Source organism: Hydractinia symbiolongicarpus, chromosome 11 (genome assembly GCF_029227915.1).
Source record: "Hydractinia symbiolongicarpus strain clone_291-10 chromosome 11, HSymV2.1, whole genome shotgun sequence".
Taxonomy (NCBI): domain Eukaryota; kingdom Metazoa; phylum Cnidaria; class Hydrozoa; order Anthoathecata; family Hydractiniidae; genus Hydractinia; species Hydractinia symbiolongicarpus.
The window spans coordinates 20,872,447-20,892,403 of record NC_079885.1 but is presented as its reverse complement, the minus strand read 5'-3'; the positions used below and the strand labels follow the sequence as shown (position 1 = coordinate 20,892,403).

General features: G+C 33.4%; 2 protein-coding genes across 3 annotated transcripts; one reads left to right on the top strand and one right to left on the bottom strand.

The window, feature by feature from the left end:
- The first annotated feature begins 161 nt into the window (after positions 1-161).
- On the top strand, positions 162-6,392 carry LOC130613992 (programmed cell death protein 6-like). Of its 2 annotated transcripts, none has more exons than XM_057435373.1 (6): positions 162-320; positions 3,742-3,803; positions 4,274-4,318; positions 4,405-4,563; positions 4,717-4,826; positions 5,882-6,392. In XM_057435373.1, exons 1-6 carry the CDS (start codon positions 172-174, stop codon positions 5,984-5,986), a joined length of 630 nt encoding a protein of 209 aa, XP_057291356.1. In that variant the 5' UTR covers positions 162-171; the 3' UTR covers positions 5,987-6,392. The 2 variants fall into 2 exon arrangements, with proteins under 2 accessions (XP_057291356.1, XP_057291355.1); XM_057435372.1 differs by lacking the exon at positions 5,882-6,392 and adding an exon at positions 5,160-5,875.
- Positions 6,315-19,132, bottom strand: LOC130613989 (putative leucine-rich repeat-containing protein DDB_G0290503). The gene is made up of 22 exons (XM_057435370.1): positions 19,021-19,132; positions 17,743-17,834; positions 17,419-17,488; positions 17,251-17,328; positions 16,088-16,169; positions 15,786-15,814; positions 15,406-15,490; positions 14,803-14,831; positions 14,683-14,730; positions 14,475-14,556; positions 13,820-13,848; positions 13,383-13,454; positions 12,632-12,700; positions 12,223-12,273; positions 10,918-10,991; positions 10,201-10,270; positions 9,602-9,700; positions 9,038-9,119; positions 8,905-8,930; positions 8,500-8,568; positions 7,822-7,878; positions 6,315-6,515 (listed from the first exon to the last, which is right to left on the bottom strand). The coding sequence occupies exons 1-22, from the start codon at positions 19,069-19,071 to the stop codon at positions 6,408-6,410; spliced, it is 1,452 nt and encodes a 483-aa protein (XP_057291353.1). The 5' UTR covers positions 19,072-19,132; the 3' UTR covers positions 6,315-6,407.
- Between the last annotated feature and the right edge of the window lie 825 nt (positions 19,133-19,957).

Below are 19,957 nucleotides of genomic sequence, written 5' to 3'. Positions count from 1 at the left end.
CCCTATTATTTTTAATAAGCATTGTAATTTCCACACATGCATCATGTAGGACAAAAACTTTCAAAGTCAGGCATCTAAAATCAGACAATTGTTTCTACCCGACTTTGTATAAACTAAGACTTTGTACGGAACAGCATAAGCAACGTGATTTGCGCTGTTCTTCACCGCAGAATGTCTATGAAAAAGCCCTGCACAGAACACTTTTTTTTAAACACAGTGAAGAAGAGCGATTTTTATTTACCATCGAAAACATTCAAAATGGCGTACCATCAACAACAGCAAAATGTTGATCAAAATTATTTATGGGGAATTTTTCAAAGGTATATAGTTTTGTAGTTTTACCTTATTTTGTCTTTGGGACATAAAGATTCAAGATAAACGTTTAATGGGAGGTGGAGTTGCTGGACTCGCCTCTAAAGGCAATTCCCAGAGCATGACACTCTAGCATCCATACTCACATTGCCACGACAAACGTCCAATGGACGTTTCTTTTCAAAGACACCCACCCACCCTGAGAAACGTCCACTTGTGGCAGTTATTTTTCCCAAAAAAATGTATCCTACAAAGGTGAAAAGCCTTCTCCGCGGTTTCTTGGTCTTGTTGATTGTAGTGGGCAAAAATGTAGTTTTGAATTGCCACGAAAGAAACGTCCATTGCAGTTTGAGAGTTATCCACAAACGTCTATTGGAAAAATGGGTGGCAGTCTAGGACATTACAAAAATGCCCATTTTTGTTTTTTTTGTGATAATTTTATCATATTTTTTAATTATTTTGGAAGTTTCAGAAAATATAGCATTTAACATTTATAATCGATTGTCGCCAGAATATTAGCCAAAAGTTATTAGAAACAGAACTATGGTAAAAGTATCACATTGTGACTTTTTTACCTCATTTCCTGGAACCAGTTAGTAAATTTTCTAAAATGATAGGGCACACCATATCAGTAATATATTAGTAATAGAAAGTTCTTTTCAGTGCAGTAAGTTCACATACTTTGCAACAAAATAATGATAACTTTATCACATTTATCAAAAAAGGTAAGATTTATACCAATAAGTCCATTATATATATATATAAATCCATATAACAAAAACTCTTCAAAACCAGAAAAAAAGGGTAAATTTAAACCTTTTTCTTCCCTTGAGTGCTGTTTTCCAGGCTTTTTCCAAACATACACGGAATGGCTTAGGTGTGCTATTGATAGCACCTGCAAAATGACAAATTTTATAAGAAGTTAACCAATGCAGCACACCCTAAAGTATACCTAAAATACTTGTGCCGTACTTTCTGCCACACATGCATCAAAATTTTCCTAAAAAGGCCTGGTTTTCTCACTAAAATTCAGTTACCTTGAGCAATTAATGTTTATAAACCCATCTTGAACAAAAATGGGTTCTATTTTAACCAATAATCATCCATATTTGTTTTTCATTATAAAGTACATTATAAGTAGTTTATATCAGTTGAAATTGTGAGTGTCTCTTTAAATTTTTTTTTGAGAAAAGAAGTGTGATATTTTTATCATTTTTGTGATTTTTAAGATTGTTTTAGCGCAATAAAGGATCAAAATGTTATAATTTATCCACAATTTGAAAATTTCAGACTAAAACCAACTTTAAGAGGCGTTATAAACATTTTTATCCTTTTGACTTTTAAAGGCGTGTGATTTTTTTATCTTTTTTTGTCCACAGGCATTTTGGCTATATCTTTGTGAACAAATGACCTAAAAGGTGAATAAATGTGAATAAATATTTGTGAATAAATGACCTAAATTATGACCTAGTAAACCCCAGAAACTGGCAAAGTTAGCAGAGCTTAAAGTATGACAGCCACCGGGACAATACAAAACACACAACTTATGCAGACAACACTACAAAAAAAGACAGACAAATGAAAAAATGTGAAAATATTGCAATTGCAAATCCCAAGATGTGCAAGTGATTGTGAACAATAGTAATTTTAGGTATAAATAAATTAAACATAATTAGACAAGAATGTATGCTTTATTAGAGATTTAAGTCTATGCAAGAGGAGATCTAAAAGTCTTATTTCAGGTAAGGCATTCTGACAACTAGACCATGATAGGAACTTTTGATGCCTAATGGATTTCAAACCAAATGCACAAGTACGAACAGCACTTGAATTTATAAATCCAAGGCTGTTAGCACAAGTATTATGAGAGTGAGAGAAGTCAATTGCATAGTTACCAATAGGAGGAAGAGGTAGATTGTTGTGAAATAAATTATAAATAAATAATAAATTTTGCAGTTTTACAGTATCTGTGAATTTAAGGACGTTTTTAGCTATACTGTAAGGTTTCGTACACTCAGATTCGAAATATTATTGAGACATCCTTACATTTTATTGATTCCCAACAGAATGGGCCAAAAAGGCAGTTCTATAGTGTTCAAAGCTAATGTTGGAACCACAGAAATTTCTTCCCAACAATAAAAATGACAGTATGGAAATAAGGATGAAAAAATTCTGGTTCAGTTGTTCTTGTGTATTCTGATTTCAAACACACAATCATGTATAGCTAATTTTAAAAATATTACCACTTATCTGTTCAGTTATTGTCATTGAATAATATAGATATTATCATGTCATGGTCAAGCAGGTTTACCCTAGGCTACGTTTCAACAGCTCCAGCTGTCATTGACAGGCAATGATCATAATCATCTTTGGCTATTTATATTAGTTGAAAAGATAATTAGAGGATCGAAATCAACCAATCAGATCACAACAATTAAAGAATGTTTTCACAGATTGAAGAAGAAGTTGCTCACAAACAGGGGAAATGTCTCTTTTTCAAGTCTCTTGACAAGTAGTTTTTTCAGCTGCATTGGTATGAGAAACCTAATGAGGAAAAAATGTTAGTCGCATCTAAAATTAGACATAATACGAGTCAAACTATATATATGTACTATTTAAAAAAATATAATCATTATATGCAAAGTTAGCTTATTGTGTTTAGATTCCTTGGTGCAAAGAGACAAAAATTTGTGCTAGTTAGCACATATTGGTTCATGTACATATATATATTTTTTATCCAGAATATTCCAGCAAGTTTCACTCACCCTAACAAACATTAGTATTCTACAAAGTTTTTACCAGAGTCAAATTTGTCCAAGCTTGGTAAACAACTGACAGATAAATTGAAATGGCCTCCGAGGCGATTAGTCACATTGTTCAATTTAAACATGGAGTTTCCGCTGAGTCATTTGTTCGCGTCTAAGCTTTTGTTTCAGAGAAACTCATTTTATCAACTCGTAGAAGAAAGCTTAGTTAACTAGGCTACTTAATGTGCATTATTTCAAACATCACCGATACCACAGCTTGTGGTTATAACTTCGCTTTGTAACGAGACCAGGGTTTGTTTTCTTTAGCGGTGATTTAATATGGACCAGTAAAATGTTACCATAGCCCAGGGTTAACCCAAGCCATGTTTTCCTCACATGGCTTGGGTTATCTGGTAGAACGTGGATAGCTGTGTATAGCTTGAAATGAGTATTAAATGCTCTAGGACTCACCTTCCAATGAAGCCATGGCCTCTCCTGGAAATAATAGACAGGGTTATCCCTTGATATTTGTTAGGCTGGTCATGTAAATTATTCACATCTCTTTCTCTCTGTTCAATTCTGTTTAAACTGCCTCATTCACATTGTATTAGTCGTGACACTGTTCTTTATCATTGTTTATTCTTTAGTCTCATTGGATAAAAAAGGCTTTTTTAATGTTTAGAGTTGATAAGGACAGAAGTGGTACCATAACGTCAGTTGAGCTGCAGCAGGCTCTTTCAAACGGTGAGTTTATTTTAAAAATAGTTAACAATATTAGGTAGCTAAAGATCATTGAAATTTAAGCTGTTATATACTCCACAGTGTTTCAAGTATAATAGGGCTAAAGGGGTAAAAATTTATGTAAATGTAGAAAGGGTTAGGTAAAGATACATTTAGGTGGAGCTCCTTATCAAAAAAGGTTGGGTTATAATGTGCTGTTTTAAATACTTTCATTAAAGTAAATTTAGTGATATCTCTTCCAAACCCAAATTTTTGACCCTAAGTCAATAAAAATTTGGAATAAAAAATTGCTAAAAAGATTAAATAAATTAGCCTTTTCTTTTCCAAAAATAAATTGATACAATTTACGGATACGGATTTTTTCAATCTGATAGGTTTCCCGAAAAAAATTGGGATGTTTTCTGGGACACTCTGATATTTGAGTATCATTTTTGGGTAGCAAACCTTTTTATTCTAATCTGAACTTGATTTAGGATCATGGACACCGTTTAATCCAGAAACAGTTAGATTAATGATAGGTATGTCAATCGTTTGTTTTTGTGTTTTCACAGTTTAAACAGAACACAAATACCTCGTGTACAAAATATGGTACCGTTTATTCCAGGTATGTTTGACCAAGACAGAAATGGTAATATTAATTTTCAAGAGTTTGGCGCTTTATGGAAATATGTAACGGATTGGCAAAATTGTTTCCGGAACTTTGACAGAGACAATTCTGGATCTATAGACAAAAATGAGTTGAAACAAGCGCTAACTTCATTTGGTAAGAACTTAATTGCTTTTGCTTTAATATTTTGTATTACTAAAATCTTCAATTGTATTTTAATTTTATAAGAAGCCATGAATGTGAGGGCACGAAGACCTTATTTCACGTACTAATTGATCCAGGAACCTGTATCAAAAGTTGTCTTCGTAGGTTACAGATTATCTGAAAAATTCTACGATATTTTAATCCGGAAATTCGACCGTACAAACAGAGGAGTGATCACATTCGATGATTTCATCCAATGTTGTGTGGTGTTGCAGGTAAAAAGAAAACTCTTTTATCGCGCTTGTAGTAGTTCTTATCAAATTGTGACAAAACATAAATGTCCGACATTTTAGTGTTAGCTAGGTGTTCTTAAATATAAGGTTTCTAACCGAAATTTACCCGTTCAGGAGTAGTAATTATTTCTGAAAAAAACAGAATTGCTCATTCATCGGGACAATTTTCTTTGTCTGGTCAGCAGGAGTTACTTACTTTTAAATCAATCGGAATAGTGAGTTGCCATGCATAATTAAACGCACGCGCTGACGATTGAATGAGACATGTTCTGTATGTACTGCATCTTTTATTGTTTTTGTGTTTTTGATTTCCAGACCCTTACTTCCGCCTTTATGAGACATGACACTAATCGAAATGGATGGATTGAAATCAATTACGAAAATTTTCTCTCACTCGTGTTTAGTTTAAAAAAATCTTGATGGATTTAAATTCTCCTTACCATTCGCTAATTATTTGTTTAAGTATAGTAGACGAACATATTTCGAGTAATAATATCTTTTTTGGTTTTATCAAATATTGAAAATCCTTGCACTGGATGATGCCTGTTATCGAGACAACATTACTGTTGCTGACATCAGCAAAAAAGATAGCACTCCGATTTTTCTTCCTAACATTTTTCCCGATATATGTTCGTTAACTTTAAATAAGAAACATTTTGTAGTTTATTTTTGTGGTATTTAGCAAAGTTCACTTATTATATAAGCTTAGTTTTTAATATTCTGTACGAGTAACTTTTCACGCTCAACGATCTATGCGGTTATTTGTGCGAAAGTTTAATTCGATGCGATCTTTTTCGGTTAGTACTCCATCATCTGGGGTGTTTTTTATTTAGACAAGCAAAACCAACATATTAAACGAATTTTTTGTTTGTTTGTTTTTGCATCGTGTAATTCTCACGAAATTCAAGTCTAAATGATGTTGGCTTTTTGTCCGCTCTGTTGCAGAAAATGTCCACCTTTTTACTTTCAAAATAGATACAGCTAACAATCATCCAACGTGCAGTACAGCAGTTCAGACCTCTTTCTCTCCGTTTTAGACGATTACATCTACATTTCAACAGCATGATACGAATCGTAACGGATGGATATCGCTGCAGTACGAACAATTTCTTACGACGAGTTTCACAATGGCGAAAAGGTAGTCTCGGCTGCTGTTATGTACGTTGGTGATTTCTTTAAAGATAAGGTGGCCAATTTACGCCCAAATATTTTTTTCTGTGTGAAAGAATTTAAAGGGACCACTTCAACACATCAAAGCGGCTGACTCACTTGAGCAGGATTTTCACTTCCAAACGAATCGGAACAAGAATACTTTAATTTCATTCGCTATTCTGCCACTTTTTATTGTTTTTAATAACCATTTTTCTTTTTAACTCCTGCCTTACCTGAACTTTTGTACGTGTAGAACAACCCCGCATAAAATGTAGCATTACGCAACTATTTTTTTTGTAACCATAACAACAAGATTGATTTGAGGTATCGTTGTTTTTCTCGAATTATTTCTTTGTAAATTTATTTAAAAAGAAAATAAGAACACATGATGGCAAAGTTCGTGTTATTTGATTAGTTGTATGTTCTATACGTTGCACGCAATGGCGAGTTGCTTGGCTCGAGTTCGTTGTCTTGACGATAGGCACGTGATGTCCTCATTGTTGTGATCAGTTCGTTTTGCTAAAGATAAAAAATGAATTTCTTTTTGATACTTGAACATTCAAACTTTATCATTATAGCAATCCCATTGGTTCATTCTATGTCAAATCATCAGATTTTCGTGACGGATATAATTCACCCCCTTAAAACCCGAAAAGCAACTTTTATAAAAAAAAATGTGTAACACACTATTATTAGCAAGATTATTTACTGTTTGTTGGCTTGTTTCGTTTAGCTACCATCAACATTAAAAACCTGACATTACGGTCAACACTGTCATTTTTTACGACATTTATCCGAAATATTAAATAGCTTAAAAAGTGGATTCAATATTTTTATTTCTTCTTTTTGGTAGCTAAAAGATGATTCAATTTATTGAAGTAAATAAAGTTATACCCTCTTGCTAAGTTAAAATTGGAATGTCCCCTTTCAAATTTCTTGATACACTAGGCATGCATATAATTATTAGCATGTTCAGGGTTCAGATTTACCAAAAAATAAGAATGATGAAGCGCAACTCTCTGCTGTGTTTTTAAATTATTTCAGAGAAGCTCTGAGCAATTCTCCTTCTAAAAAGAGGATGTCAGAGGTAGTAGGTGGCCAAAAATCGGGTTCAAAGACGAAAGATTGTTGACGAATAACAATACAAATTTCGAGTTATTTGGCAAGCTGTTGCGAAGCCCGAGGATTAATTATACCCGAGCCTGTTTTAAAATGGTTAGATGCTGATAAAAAACATTTGATCTGCTCAGATATTAATTAAAAACAATGAAGAAGAGAGGAGAACCCTGATGACGAAAACAAATAATATCTAATTACCCATCCTTTTTTTCACAACAATGTGGTGTTAATGTCACTCTCGAAAAAAAAGATGGTGGAGGGTGTAGTGGTAGCGTTGTCAACTTGTAATCAAAAGTATTTAGGTTCGAGTCTTCATTCGGCACACTTTATATGTAGTGTTGTCAGCCCATTGGCTTGTATGGCAGGCAAGCAAGTTGAAGCAATGCTACACGTATGTCTAGTTGGTAATGTAACTTAGTTACAATCGAAGGGGAAGAAAAGCTATCCATTACAATGAAATCCTCGAAGACGTTAAAACTTCCCTTTACTTAATAAGTCACGGAGATAAAGAGGAAAATTCGGCAAAGAACAAAAATATTTCTTTAAAATAGAGGGTGATCGAGATAAAGGCAGTCCACTGTGCCTGAATAATCGTGTTAAACCTCGATCCCAGGACAAGTTGTCTCTTTTCGCATATTAGCGCAGCGCCGATGAGAGACAAAAAGCCCTGGGAACGAGGTTGAATCGTGTTAATATCTTTACTTACCTCTTGTTCAAACATCGCACTGACTTTTTGAAGTTGAGTGTTCAAATCCAATTTATACTAAACCAAAACAGACATTACAAATGCAGCATACAGATGCCTTAAAGCAGGACCACAAGAACGACCCGGCAACACTTTAGAAAAAAAAAAACTACAATGAAGAGATTGGCAAGACAAATTTTGGACCTTTTTTTGTTCGAAATGTGAATCGTCCGAAATTCGTTGTCTAAGTTTTTTTTTTCGTTTTTTTTTTTTTTTTTGTAAATTGTTCGGCAATTAAGGTTTTTCTTATATGGCTAATATTATTTAGAAACGTAATCATAATTCGCCTGTCGTACTTATTTCCCTCATGCACACTTTTCGACTGTTAGCATGAGGTGATGAAATAGGATACGTAAGATAAAGTTACGACGCAATCACTTTGAACATACAGAACACAGTCAGTCGTTAGCATGTGGGAGAAATTCATAGGAATTCGCTTGCGGTAGTACATATCTCCCACATTGCTATTCTGTGCATCTTTGTTCGTCTTTTACCGTGTACTAATGCATTACTGTACGGAATGTCCAAAGCTGCGTGCAACCATTTTGAACAGATAGATATTGATTTTACCGGCAGCCAAAAATTTTGAGTTTTTAATTGACCTAGAATTTGTTTTTATAAAGATAGAAAGTTACCAACCTTGATTTCAAGATCACTTTTAATTTTTTGAAGTTCTTGCTTTTCTATAAAATGTTCTTGGTAATATTCCTAAATGAAAAACAATCATTTTGTACGACGAGTTTAGTTATCTGGGGACGAGGTTTCTTGAAAGCAGTTGGCGTAGGTAATCCGCCCCCAGAGCGGTTTATCTAAAAGAGCTCTGGGGTGAGAATGTTTGCTGAGGTTGAAAATTAAAGAAAAAATCAATCAATCAGTGACTTTAAATGTCTTTTTAGTAGAAAAATTTAAAATGATTCCTAGTTCTGAAGTGTTATTTTTTGCACAAACCTGGGAGTTTTTCTTATCCTCTCGGCAAAGAAAGATAAATTAACGAAGAAATGCAAATTTACTGACAAATGGAAGAAAAACTTCAAATTTACTTACAATTTTCGACTGCAGCTGCACCAAATCTATAATGACAAAAAAATGCAATAAAAATCTTTATTCGTTTATATTTATATAACATTTTATTTTACGAAACAAATGTCCAACAGATTTTTTGTCTATGGTCTCATACCTGTTTTCATTTTTCTGCCAAGAAGCAACGCGTTCTTCAACTCTTCATCCTGCAATTTCGCATGGCTTTCTAATTCGCGAATCTAAAATATGTCCATGAAATATATATGCTTCAATTTAGTTACTGCGTTTTTGTTCTAAATTTTCTGAGATTTTCGCGATTTTCGTTTTTTTAGTAGTTTTCGCAAAATTCTATAAAAAAAAACTATAAAACAGCAAAATGCGAAAGTTTTTTCACGCAGAGTTATAGATATTTTTTCATGACGCAAAAGCGTTTTCATCACAAAGAGAAATCTTAAATTCACTGATTGATTTTTCTTATTCTTCTTTGGTTCTACAAACATTACTCGAATATCCCGATTCCTTAAAACAATAATAGATGCAGACTTTTGATTACTAATAATAATAAAAAAGAAGAAGAAAAGAAAAAAATTGTTGCCAATCGCGAAAGGATTTCCGTTGCAAATAAAATGATTTTTAACATTCGCGAAAGTTTTTCTGCGAAATTCCTCATACTCCTCGTAAAATATCGCGATCACACATCAGCTGCTACCCAAGATCTCACCTGTTTTTCTAGAGTTTGTTTCGTAGTTTCGTGTGCTTCTTTTTCTTTCGAAATCTCTGACATTGCACTGGCACTTCTGAGATTTCCAGATTCATAATCCTAAACATATGAGTGTTTGGCCAGGTATGCACAACAAATCTTTTAAAATATATATATAAAAAAGAATATTATATTTATAACATGTTTATAACATATACTGCTTAATTTTGCCTATATTCCTGTTTTTTTGGGCAAAAGTATTTCCAGTGTTTGTACAGAAATGCGTAAAAAATTTGACTTATCTTTTAATCCAATCACACAAATTTAAATCTTAATAACTTTCGGAAAGAGAAATGTTTGAAATTAAGGGTTTGTTTCTTGATGTCAAAGCCACTGGCGATTGCTTGGCGGGTAATAATGTCAAAAAATGGCTAGAACCCTGGAAAACAAAGTTGATAATTGACCCCTCGTTGAAAAGCTAAAGTATAGATCTTTCACTAATATAGTAACAGGGATAGACTAAACTGTCTAGTTTAAGGGTTGTTCTATGTTTTAGAATGTCTTTCATGTAATGACAGTGTGATTGAAAATTTGTTATAAAAGTACATTTTGATTTTTACCTGTAAATGCTTTTGCGTGTTACTTAAATTTTCTTTAACTACTTCCAATTCACTCCGTACATGGCTGTACCTAAAATTATGATAAAGTGGTTTAAAAAAAAGTCTAAAGTAATTTTAAGACCTCGCCACCAAACGAATATTGATTCTTACCAGACTTATAAAATTAAAATAGGCTTTGCACAGAAAGAGTAATTTCAATGACGTCACTAAAATTTAAAGTGACGTCAAATGCACAAAAACGTTTCACAGTTACATTGAAAGAGGACTTTAAAAAAAACAACGAATTTTCCCTATCAATAATTTTGTACACTCATAATGCTTTGGTAACCGCTCAATTGCAAAATGTATGTAAGCTTGAAATACATTAAAACCAAGACTGTGTAGAATGTGTATTGTCAATTATATATAGGTAGATCCCCTGACAGAGTATTAAATTTTTTGTCCCCCTGCAATCAATGTTGTACTTGTACTTTCCCAAAAAGATCAACACTGTAGGAGGATGGGAAAAAATGTTATTTTGTCATTTCTTTCAACCTTCGGCAATAATATTTGTCAGGGATTGCAGGTTTTTTACATCAATGGCGCGATAAAAACTTGACTTAATTATAAAGAAAAAGGAATTTCAAATGCTATTACTGTTTTAGACAGGGATTTAGCAGATTTGCACGGCATCATATTTTTTGCGAACAATCTCAAAATGAAAATTTTGTTACTTACTGTTCTTGTGTGAGCAAACATTGCTTTTCTGAATTGCGCTTTTCTCGATTCATATTTGACATTTCAAGTCGCATCTAGAAGACAACAAAATTACTTGAGTGTTGAATAGAATTAAGGATCCACTTTTAAGGGAGCATCTTAATAGGAAGTGGTATCATACCTTCAAGAATTAAAGAAAAATCGCCATTTTGCAATTTATAGATCTTAAGAAAATCTATTATTCTGTGAATTTAAATTCAAGCAAGAAATTTAACTTTTAAATCATACAGCTTTAAGGGATGACATTTGGTGATAATTTATCATTTTAGTCAGATTCAGGACGGTCAAAATTTTGTAATAAAGTAATAGATGTAATTACTGGTAACAACAATCCCAGAACCTGTTGTCTCTTTTCGCATATTCGACAGCGAGACGAGATCTATCGAGAAGCGCAGAGCAGATGAATCAAAAAAGTTCTGAGGACGAGGTTGAAATGGATGCACTATTATTATATACTAGTCAATAAGGCCCGTGGAAAAATCCACTAAGGCGCAGAAGAACAATGGAAAATTAGGTTGCTTTAGATTTTTTGCTGACGTCAACAGTGCATATACAAAAAGAAAATTGGTGAAATTTAATCATTTGTTGTCTGTAATGTGCAGAGGTTAAAACGCTGATCAAAATAATGTATAGTATCGTATGTTTTTGAAAAGAGCCTAAGGAGATATAGAGTATAAAAATTTTGCTGACGTCAGCAAAGTTCCTACCAAAAGTTCCAAAGAAAAATTTCTTCACAAATTCGTACACCCGTTGCATTCATCATATAGATCTTGAAATGCTGATCAAGAAAATGTATAGGAACATGAACTTTTGACAAACGGTTGCAGAGATATTGGGGTTTGTAGGTTTTGTGATGACGCCATCAACCCGTCCATTCCGAAACGGATTCAAGGACCCAGGTTTGGGAAACTTACCCAAATTGGTCCCAGGTGGTCCCTAGTTACCCACGCGGTGAAAAATCATTGACGTCACCACCTCGTTTCCAAGTTATTTGGCCTCAAAGTTTTAAGTGCACTGTAACGGCTTCAATAATTTAATATAGGATATTGACGTTAAAGTAATATTATTGACGTCGCGCCGTAACGTCAGAAAATTTAACATATTGGATATGCATTTTTCGGCAACATCAAAGGAAAATGACGATATCCACTTTGCCTGTTACAGACACACGGAACTGGCGTATTATTATATAGATTTAACCCTTTTTCTTTGCAAAAAAAAACAATAAATTTACCTGGCGCCGATTATTAAGACTAATAAACTCACCTGTTCATTCAATGCCTTTGATGCTTTAAGTTCTTTGATCAATTCGTCAACCTAGCAAAAAAACACTCGTCTGAAACTTCAGCAATCTCTACTACTCCAGCATAACTTATAAAATTTAGCGTCAAAGTAAAAATTATTGTATGTGAATGGATGATTTTTATTGATGTTTAAGATCTTTCTGATCAAAGCTTCAAGGCGCGAAAGCTATCAAAATTAATGCGAAGCAATTGATTCAATATTTGCATCAATTTTCTTTTTCTTTAAAGTCTGTAACATACTATATTACAAAGAATATATTTTATAATATATATTTTTTTTTTCCTTGAAGATGTCTTATAAAATTCGCGCAAAATGTAGTTAGTTATAACAAGAACAAAATATGAGCTATACAGCACTATTTTTAACTTACTTGCTGTTCCAAATAATCCTTACAAAATTGCAATTTCGTGTTTAAATCCTTCAATTTTTTGCCGGATTCCTAAAAAAAAATCTCATTATTATTGACTAGTCGATAAGGCCCGTGGAAAAATCCACTTAGGCAGGATAACAGAGAAAAACAACCGTCATTTAAATTTTGATGACGTCAGCAGAGACATGTCAGAACACAATTTTTTTTTTCAAAAATATGAATGCCTGTTGCCTTCATCGTATAGATCTTGAAACGCTGATCAAGAAAATGTATAGGATCGCGTATTTTTGACAAACGGTTACAGAGATATTAGGGTTTGAAGGTTTTTTGGTGACGTCATCAACCCGTCCATTCCGAAACGGATTCGGGGACCAAGGTTTGGGGAACTTACCCAAATTGGTCCCAGGTGGTCCCTAGTTACCTACGCAGGAGATGACGTCAGTTATTTCCACCCGTTTCCAAGTTATTTAGCCTATTTAAAAGTGCAATGCAATGGCTTCACTAATCTTAATATACTTTCCTTTGACGTCAATATTGCTTTAACGTCAAAGTTTGCTAATTTACAGAACAAATTTTTAGGCGATATTTTATAGACTTTATCAAAGAAATTTTATCCACTTTGCAAAAGTGACAGACAGACAGAACTGGCGTATTATTATAGAGACAAGTGAACCAATATATTATTAAGACTTCAATTTTGCTGATTTATGATGTATGTGAGCTGGATTAGTAAAATTGCAGGAAGACTTACCAGACAATGAATCAACTCGTTCTTAATATCACCATTGCTACCTCCCAACTGGTGACATTTTTCAAACAGCTCCTGCAACAAAACGATTTTACAACAGTCCTTTTAGTAACCCATTTTACTTATGAGAAAAATTGGTTAATTTTCAATTAGTGATATATTTTGCTATTTCCTGGTCTCTCTGCGGTAGACAAAATTATAAACTCACATCATTTTTTTTAAAGCATTTGACTTATCAATAAATCGTTGATGCACACCGTTATTTTAAGGTTCCCCACTACTTGTTTACCATCACCAAAATTATCAAAATCATCAAATTTGTGATTACACTGTGGCAACTTGAATTTCGGAATATAATTATTTTTAGCCACAGAAAGAGTCTTTTTTCAAAACGGGCGAACATTCTGATTTTTATCATGACAAAAATACCAATACTTTACCTTGATTGTCAGCTCTGTTTTTTCCAGTTCTAAACAAAGCGAAAAATTCTTAGTATATATAACTTTTATTTACGACTGAACCTGTTCTTGCAATTGGTAAGACATGAGTATAACGCCTGTATCATTATACTCCTTGTACTTAATATGATTTTCATCATATTTGCCGTCAATTAATGTTTTTAACTATTCCCGTTTTTATATATGCCATGGACAAGTTGTTTATGAAACTTGTAAACACAACTTTCGCGGACAGAATGTTTTTCGCGAATTGTAAATTTGCGACAAACTTTGCATAAAAAACTTTCGCGAAAATAAAAATCACTTCACAACAGTTTTCTTTCTGTTCACCTATTATTATTAATGAAAAGTCTGCAACCAATGTCCATTACTGTTTCAATGAAACGGGATGTCCGAGAAATGTTCGTAGCACCAAAGAAGAACAAAAAACATCAAATGTTATTGTAGTTAATGATAAAAGAAAAAATGAAATCTTTTTTTATGTGTGTGTGGTGAAAAAACGTTTGTGTTTTGGTGAATTATAATTACCAAAAGCTCTCGCGAAAATGACTAAAAAACGCGAAAAGCGGGAAAGTTTCTTCCCTTGTAAGTACTTATTTTTGAAAAATGACAACAATTAAAGAGAGAGAGATCGTACCATCGTCTTTATTACGAAGTTGTTCTTCTGCGTTCACTACTTTCATTGTCAAATCTCTTATGTACTCTGTCCACTGATTTTCCTAAAAATTTCGAAGATAGAATGAAAGTAATTAACCATAACCCTATATAAAACAGTCAGATAATCATCATCAAATTTATCTGCCATTTTTGAATTTCCTATAAGCAATAAATGAACTGTTTCTTGCCTCGAGCTTGTGTGTTCTTTCCATCTCATTAAGACGGTTGTTGAATGTCTGAATACAAAAGATGTAAGTATTAGTTTTCATTTTTTAAATAGTTTATCTTTAAAAACACATTGTGTTTACCTGATCTTGGGATTGATGCGATGCTACGTCTAAAAAGAGAAAGACATTTTGTATTTTTATAATCACGTAACAACATTAGGGACCTGCTACTCTCTGTGCGCTAAGGTGCTAAAATTTTAAATAAAAACCTATGAATTAAAAGTTTTGTTCATAGTTATTTCTATTTAATCATTTAATCAATTTTAACAATAATTAAGGAGAGGATATTTAATGTCCTGGTTATGTCAGACACATGGTGCATGTGGCAGCGTTAAAAGCAACGTGTTGCGAGATGTGAGAACTTTTTAAAAATACAGTTAAGGGCCGCTGTTCACTTGAGTCTGTTGTTTACTTAAGGTAGTCATCCGCTCAGGGTCATCGTGTACTTGGCGTTGTTTTCATCGTTTATTTACGGCTGTTGGTAACTTAGGGCCATCGTTAATCAAACCACACGCTTGAAAAGAAATAAATATTTTTCTTGCCAAATGTAGCACGTTTTACATATAAATTTTCATCCAGAGCAGTTATATTCCCATTAAGAAAGCGTTAACACAGGCGAAAGATTTCGGTGAACGGTTACTTATGAAAATATAGTAAAACTTTATGACTAAAAAAAAACCGTACCCTCTTCTAACGTTTGTATCACTCCGAAAAGCTCAGTCTTCTTGTTATTCAGTTGAGTGACTTCTGCTTCTAAGGTTTGCATAATCTTCAAGAGAGTTACATAAGATTGATTAGAAGATCTGTCACAATGTGATTGCTAACTTGCCGAATATTTATTCATCAGAGAATAAAAAAAACATGTATTTCAAAAGTTATTAGTGAGTCTGTAAAAGGATTGATATGGAAACCGTAAAGATGAAATGGCTGATATAGAACCTATACAGACAACGTTGCAACAACCTCATACCCAAACTTTCAATTCAATGGCGATAGTGGCCACTTAAAGGAAAGAAAGAAATAAGAACGAAATTGCTGGTAAACTTTCGGAGGTATAAACATACCAATGTGTTTGCTCTCAAAGTTGTTAATTCTAAAAAAAGAACAATAGAGGGGATACATTCTTAGCTTTACTGTCTATTGAGGAGTCAACTATAAAGTGACGTAAGATTCATGCATCACAGCTTATGCTCCATACTAAAAGCATCTTATGTAGCCATTTAGCTGTTCTATATTTCATATGCGACTAAGAACAGCGTCTTCATTTTAGTAGCGGCTTATTATGTTGTATTTATTTAAACTCTTCTGTTAATGGAGATCGGTTGATCCAATTGTCAAGGTGGGGTAGTGAAAGAAAGAAAATAACCTTCGTTTTGTTCCTTTAACAACTCCTCCATATCTTTTCGACTTTCTTCAGAAGCTTTCAGTAACGATGACAATTCTAAATTCTAAGTTATCAAACACTTTTTTATAACCAAATTATCAGTAAAGCAGGATTTACGTGGATAAATTCTCAGTTGTTAAGAGTGAGTGCATGGGTGATTCCGAAAAATACTATGATCATGGAGACATGGGGTATTCAGAATCTGCCAATTTTTGGATCAGAGCTTCATTTTATTAACCTGATTTGGATAATATAATTTTTTTCCCTGAGAATTAAGTCGTCGTGGAGATATAGCAGTTTAAAAAATGTGTAATTTACAGACCGGTATTTTACTGACCAGAAATTAAAACATAAATAACTCAAAAACTATATATTCTTATATCCTGTAAATTTACTTGATCCAGCTTTGATCTCAGTTGAAACTTTAAGAGAATCCAATTTAAAAGATTGTTGTTTCGCTGCACGAAAGAATTTAGATAACAAAGTGAAAGAAAGAAAATAACCTTCGTTATAATTATCAGTAAAGCAGGATTTATTTGGATAAATTTTCAGTTGTTAAAAGATTGTTTTTTTGCTGCACGCAAGAATTTAACCAATAACCTTTAAGAATTCCTTTTAGCAAGCAAGGAACGAAAGTCTGACTTAGTTATTAAAAAATAGTCCGGGTGAAAAGTAAATATAAATACTCTTGTTTCAGCTCTTGTTTCACAAAATTGGTATGTCGCAGCATTGTCAGTATGCTCGTTTGAAGAGTTATAAGAAAAAGTTCAATACAGCGAAAGCTGTCTAAAAGCTGACATGGTCTGAAACAAACATCATATATAGAACACCAACACTTTAAACGAACTCATTGATTGATCTCAGTTCGAAAATATATAGAAAAAGCAACGGATACTGTCCAATTCAATATTTTCAATTTCAATGCAGTTCTTGCTGCGAGAAAAATAATGAAAAATATACACGCTTATTTTATGCTAACTAAGAAACATGTCTCGCATCAATAATATCATCAAAAACTGAAAAAAACATAAACAAACCTTACGGAAATCTTGCTATAATTAATTTATTTAACCAGAGAATACTTAAAAAGAACAGCCATCCCTTTTGTAAACACAATTTCCGTTTCTTTATAAGAGAAAACTTACCCTTTGTTCCAGTTCACCCATCACTGTCTCCAAAATATGAGCGGCTGGTTTCGTCTGTTCTGCTAAATTTTGTAAATCCTGGTACAAGAAACATAATCAATTTTTATTAAGAAAATGTTAAATCAAACTATAAACATCTAGCTAGTTACACAAATATTTTTCACTTACTTGCAGTTCAGACATTTTGGAATCCATTTGTTTCTTCAATTGCGTCAACTCTTTTTCCAGTGCAATATTTCTAAACCCCAATGTAATGTTTGAAAACGACAAATTTCTTGAAAACAGCAAAAATATTTTAGCTTATGAAACTCTTCAACTTTTAAAAACGTAAACATAAAGATATCTACACTGCAACGTATTCATATTTTCTGTTTTTACAACTCTCTTGGTTTCCATTGCATTACTAAAACCTTGTGGCAAAGCCACACAAGTAAAAAGTTTTTTGAAACCCATCACATGTGCAGTGTCAAGCATAAAACAAAGAAAACTTACATCTCTCTATCACTTTTCATTTTTGAATACCTTGTCGAAGTGCTTTCCTGAAATGCACGTGCAGCTTTAATCAAGGCTGGTTCCCTTTTGTTCTATGGATAAAGAATAAAAATAAGAATGAGCCAGCAGTCAGTTTGTGAGAATAGTGCTTTTCCGTTTCAAAATGAATATTCTCAACTTTTGGGCAAAAATCAAATCTTAGTATAATCTTACCATATTCTTAGTACAGTTAACATTGAAATATCTCATAATGCAAACTCGTGTAAAAATCACCCCTTGGTTTAACTGATAGACAGCCAACTTGATTTTGTAGAACACTTCAATAAAACTTGAGAAAAAACATTTTTTATCAATGACAGAATGTAAGTTACAAAAAGAACAATATTCAAGATGAGAATATTCTTAGGATATTCTTCACTTTTTGTCCATTTTCATCTTAAATATTCTTATAGAGTAAATTCTTCTAAACAGAACGGTTATCGGTTTTATTATTGTCAAAGCGTAGTTTATTTAAGACGCTCTTCAAATTTGCAAACAAATATTTTGCGAGTGAAAATAGTGTCTTTCATGACTATATGTAAGGGATTGTTCCAAGATATTCGACCCTGCTCCGTCAATCTGTATCAAAGCTGCTCTACACTTCCCCTTAAATTCCTGAGTGGACGTCTTTTTTGTCAAGGGCTCTAACTCGAGGGAAAAAAAGCAAATAAATTTTTGAACGAAAAGGTAAAAACAGCAACACAGAAGGATTTCCACACGCCATACAGTGTAAGCATTTTTATTAAAAACTTTTAAAAAAATCAAGGGTTTGAAAATTTGAAAATGTTGACATCAATAGTTGTGCCACCTTCCTCCCTTCTTACCCGCGTCAACGAGCGTTAACTGTAGAATAATTGTCCTCCTAACGGTTGTCGTCATTTGTGATCGTTAAGAACTGAAGTTCTCCGGGGAAGGTTTGAGTTTTGCGTATGGAGAAAGTCGATAGAATTTCTATTGTACAGAAGTGTTATTCCACAATAATAATTAAGGAATAAAAAGAAAGCAACCCTCAGACTCTACGGTTTGCAAATTTTCATTGCCACGTAAACATTTTAGAGAACTAATTATCCGACAAAAGTCCGAAAAAAGGGAAAATTAGGTAAATTCAAGCATCTTCTCATAAGTTTACTATTCTAAGTCTTCACATAAGTTTACTATTCAGTCACCATTGATTGAATCCAAATTTTTACACAATTTTTTATGTGACTTTCACATTATCATATTACAAATATCACCTACCCGAAATCCTGACATATCGATACCTTCAAAGGGATCAGAAGAGGTCGCCATTGTTTTTGTAGCTGCGGCAAACGTTATAGGTGTTATTTAACCGTTTACTGCCATCGTTTGAATAATGTTAGAAAATTTGACGTCAAATAAATATAACATCATCAAAATTATTGCTGCTATCGACAATTATGTTACCAGTGTTTTTTATTTCTCGGCTGTGCTCGCACTGTAATCTTTTAAAAAAAATTGAATTTACTAAGGCTGAGAGCAAAAAATGTGTTTCCGATAACCGAAAACATCATTACTGGAAATACATGGTAACTTACTTATATTGGTGTCACTAAATATCTGATCGAAGCAAAATAGGGTGATGGTGGCGGGGCTTGTGGTAGTGGTATGGGTCGTAGGGGGTTTTAAAAAAAATCTTGTTGTTGTCTTTCTATAGTTGCTCTGGACATGTTAGTAATTTTTATTGTTTAACCATGCACCCTGAGTCAATATATATTACGCACCAGAATTTTTTGCGCAGTGGAAATAAGCACTCCTCAGTACAGGAGAAGTGCTTTTTGCCCCATTTACTAGATTGAATGGGACCGGGTGAAAGCCGATAGATGTATTGATACCGTATGACTTGGCAAAATTGTCCAGACTCGGCATAGCACTCAGAAAGAGAGACAACACTTAAATAGCGAAGTGAAAACAGAACCCAATTGTAAAGATTCAAGAGAGCGCCCAAATTTCCTGTTTGACAAGCGCCGAGCTTGCCAATGTGTAAATCCGCCTCTACTTTTTCCTCGTACTAATGACGTATTTTCCTTTTTTTTGCCAGATGTTTCTATTGAGTTTTCCTATTAATGTGATAAAGGTTTGGTTCATTTAAAGTTAAGACTTATTGGCCACGAACGAACATTCTAACCCCTCCCTACAGGTTACACTCTCCAAAAAA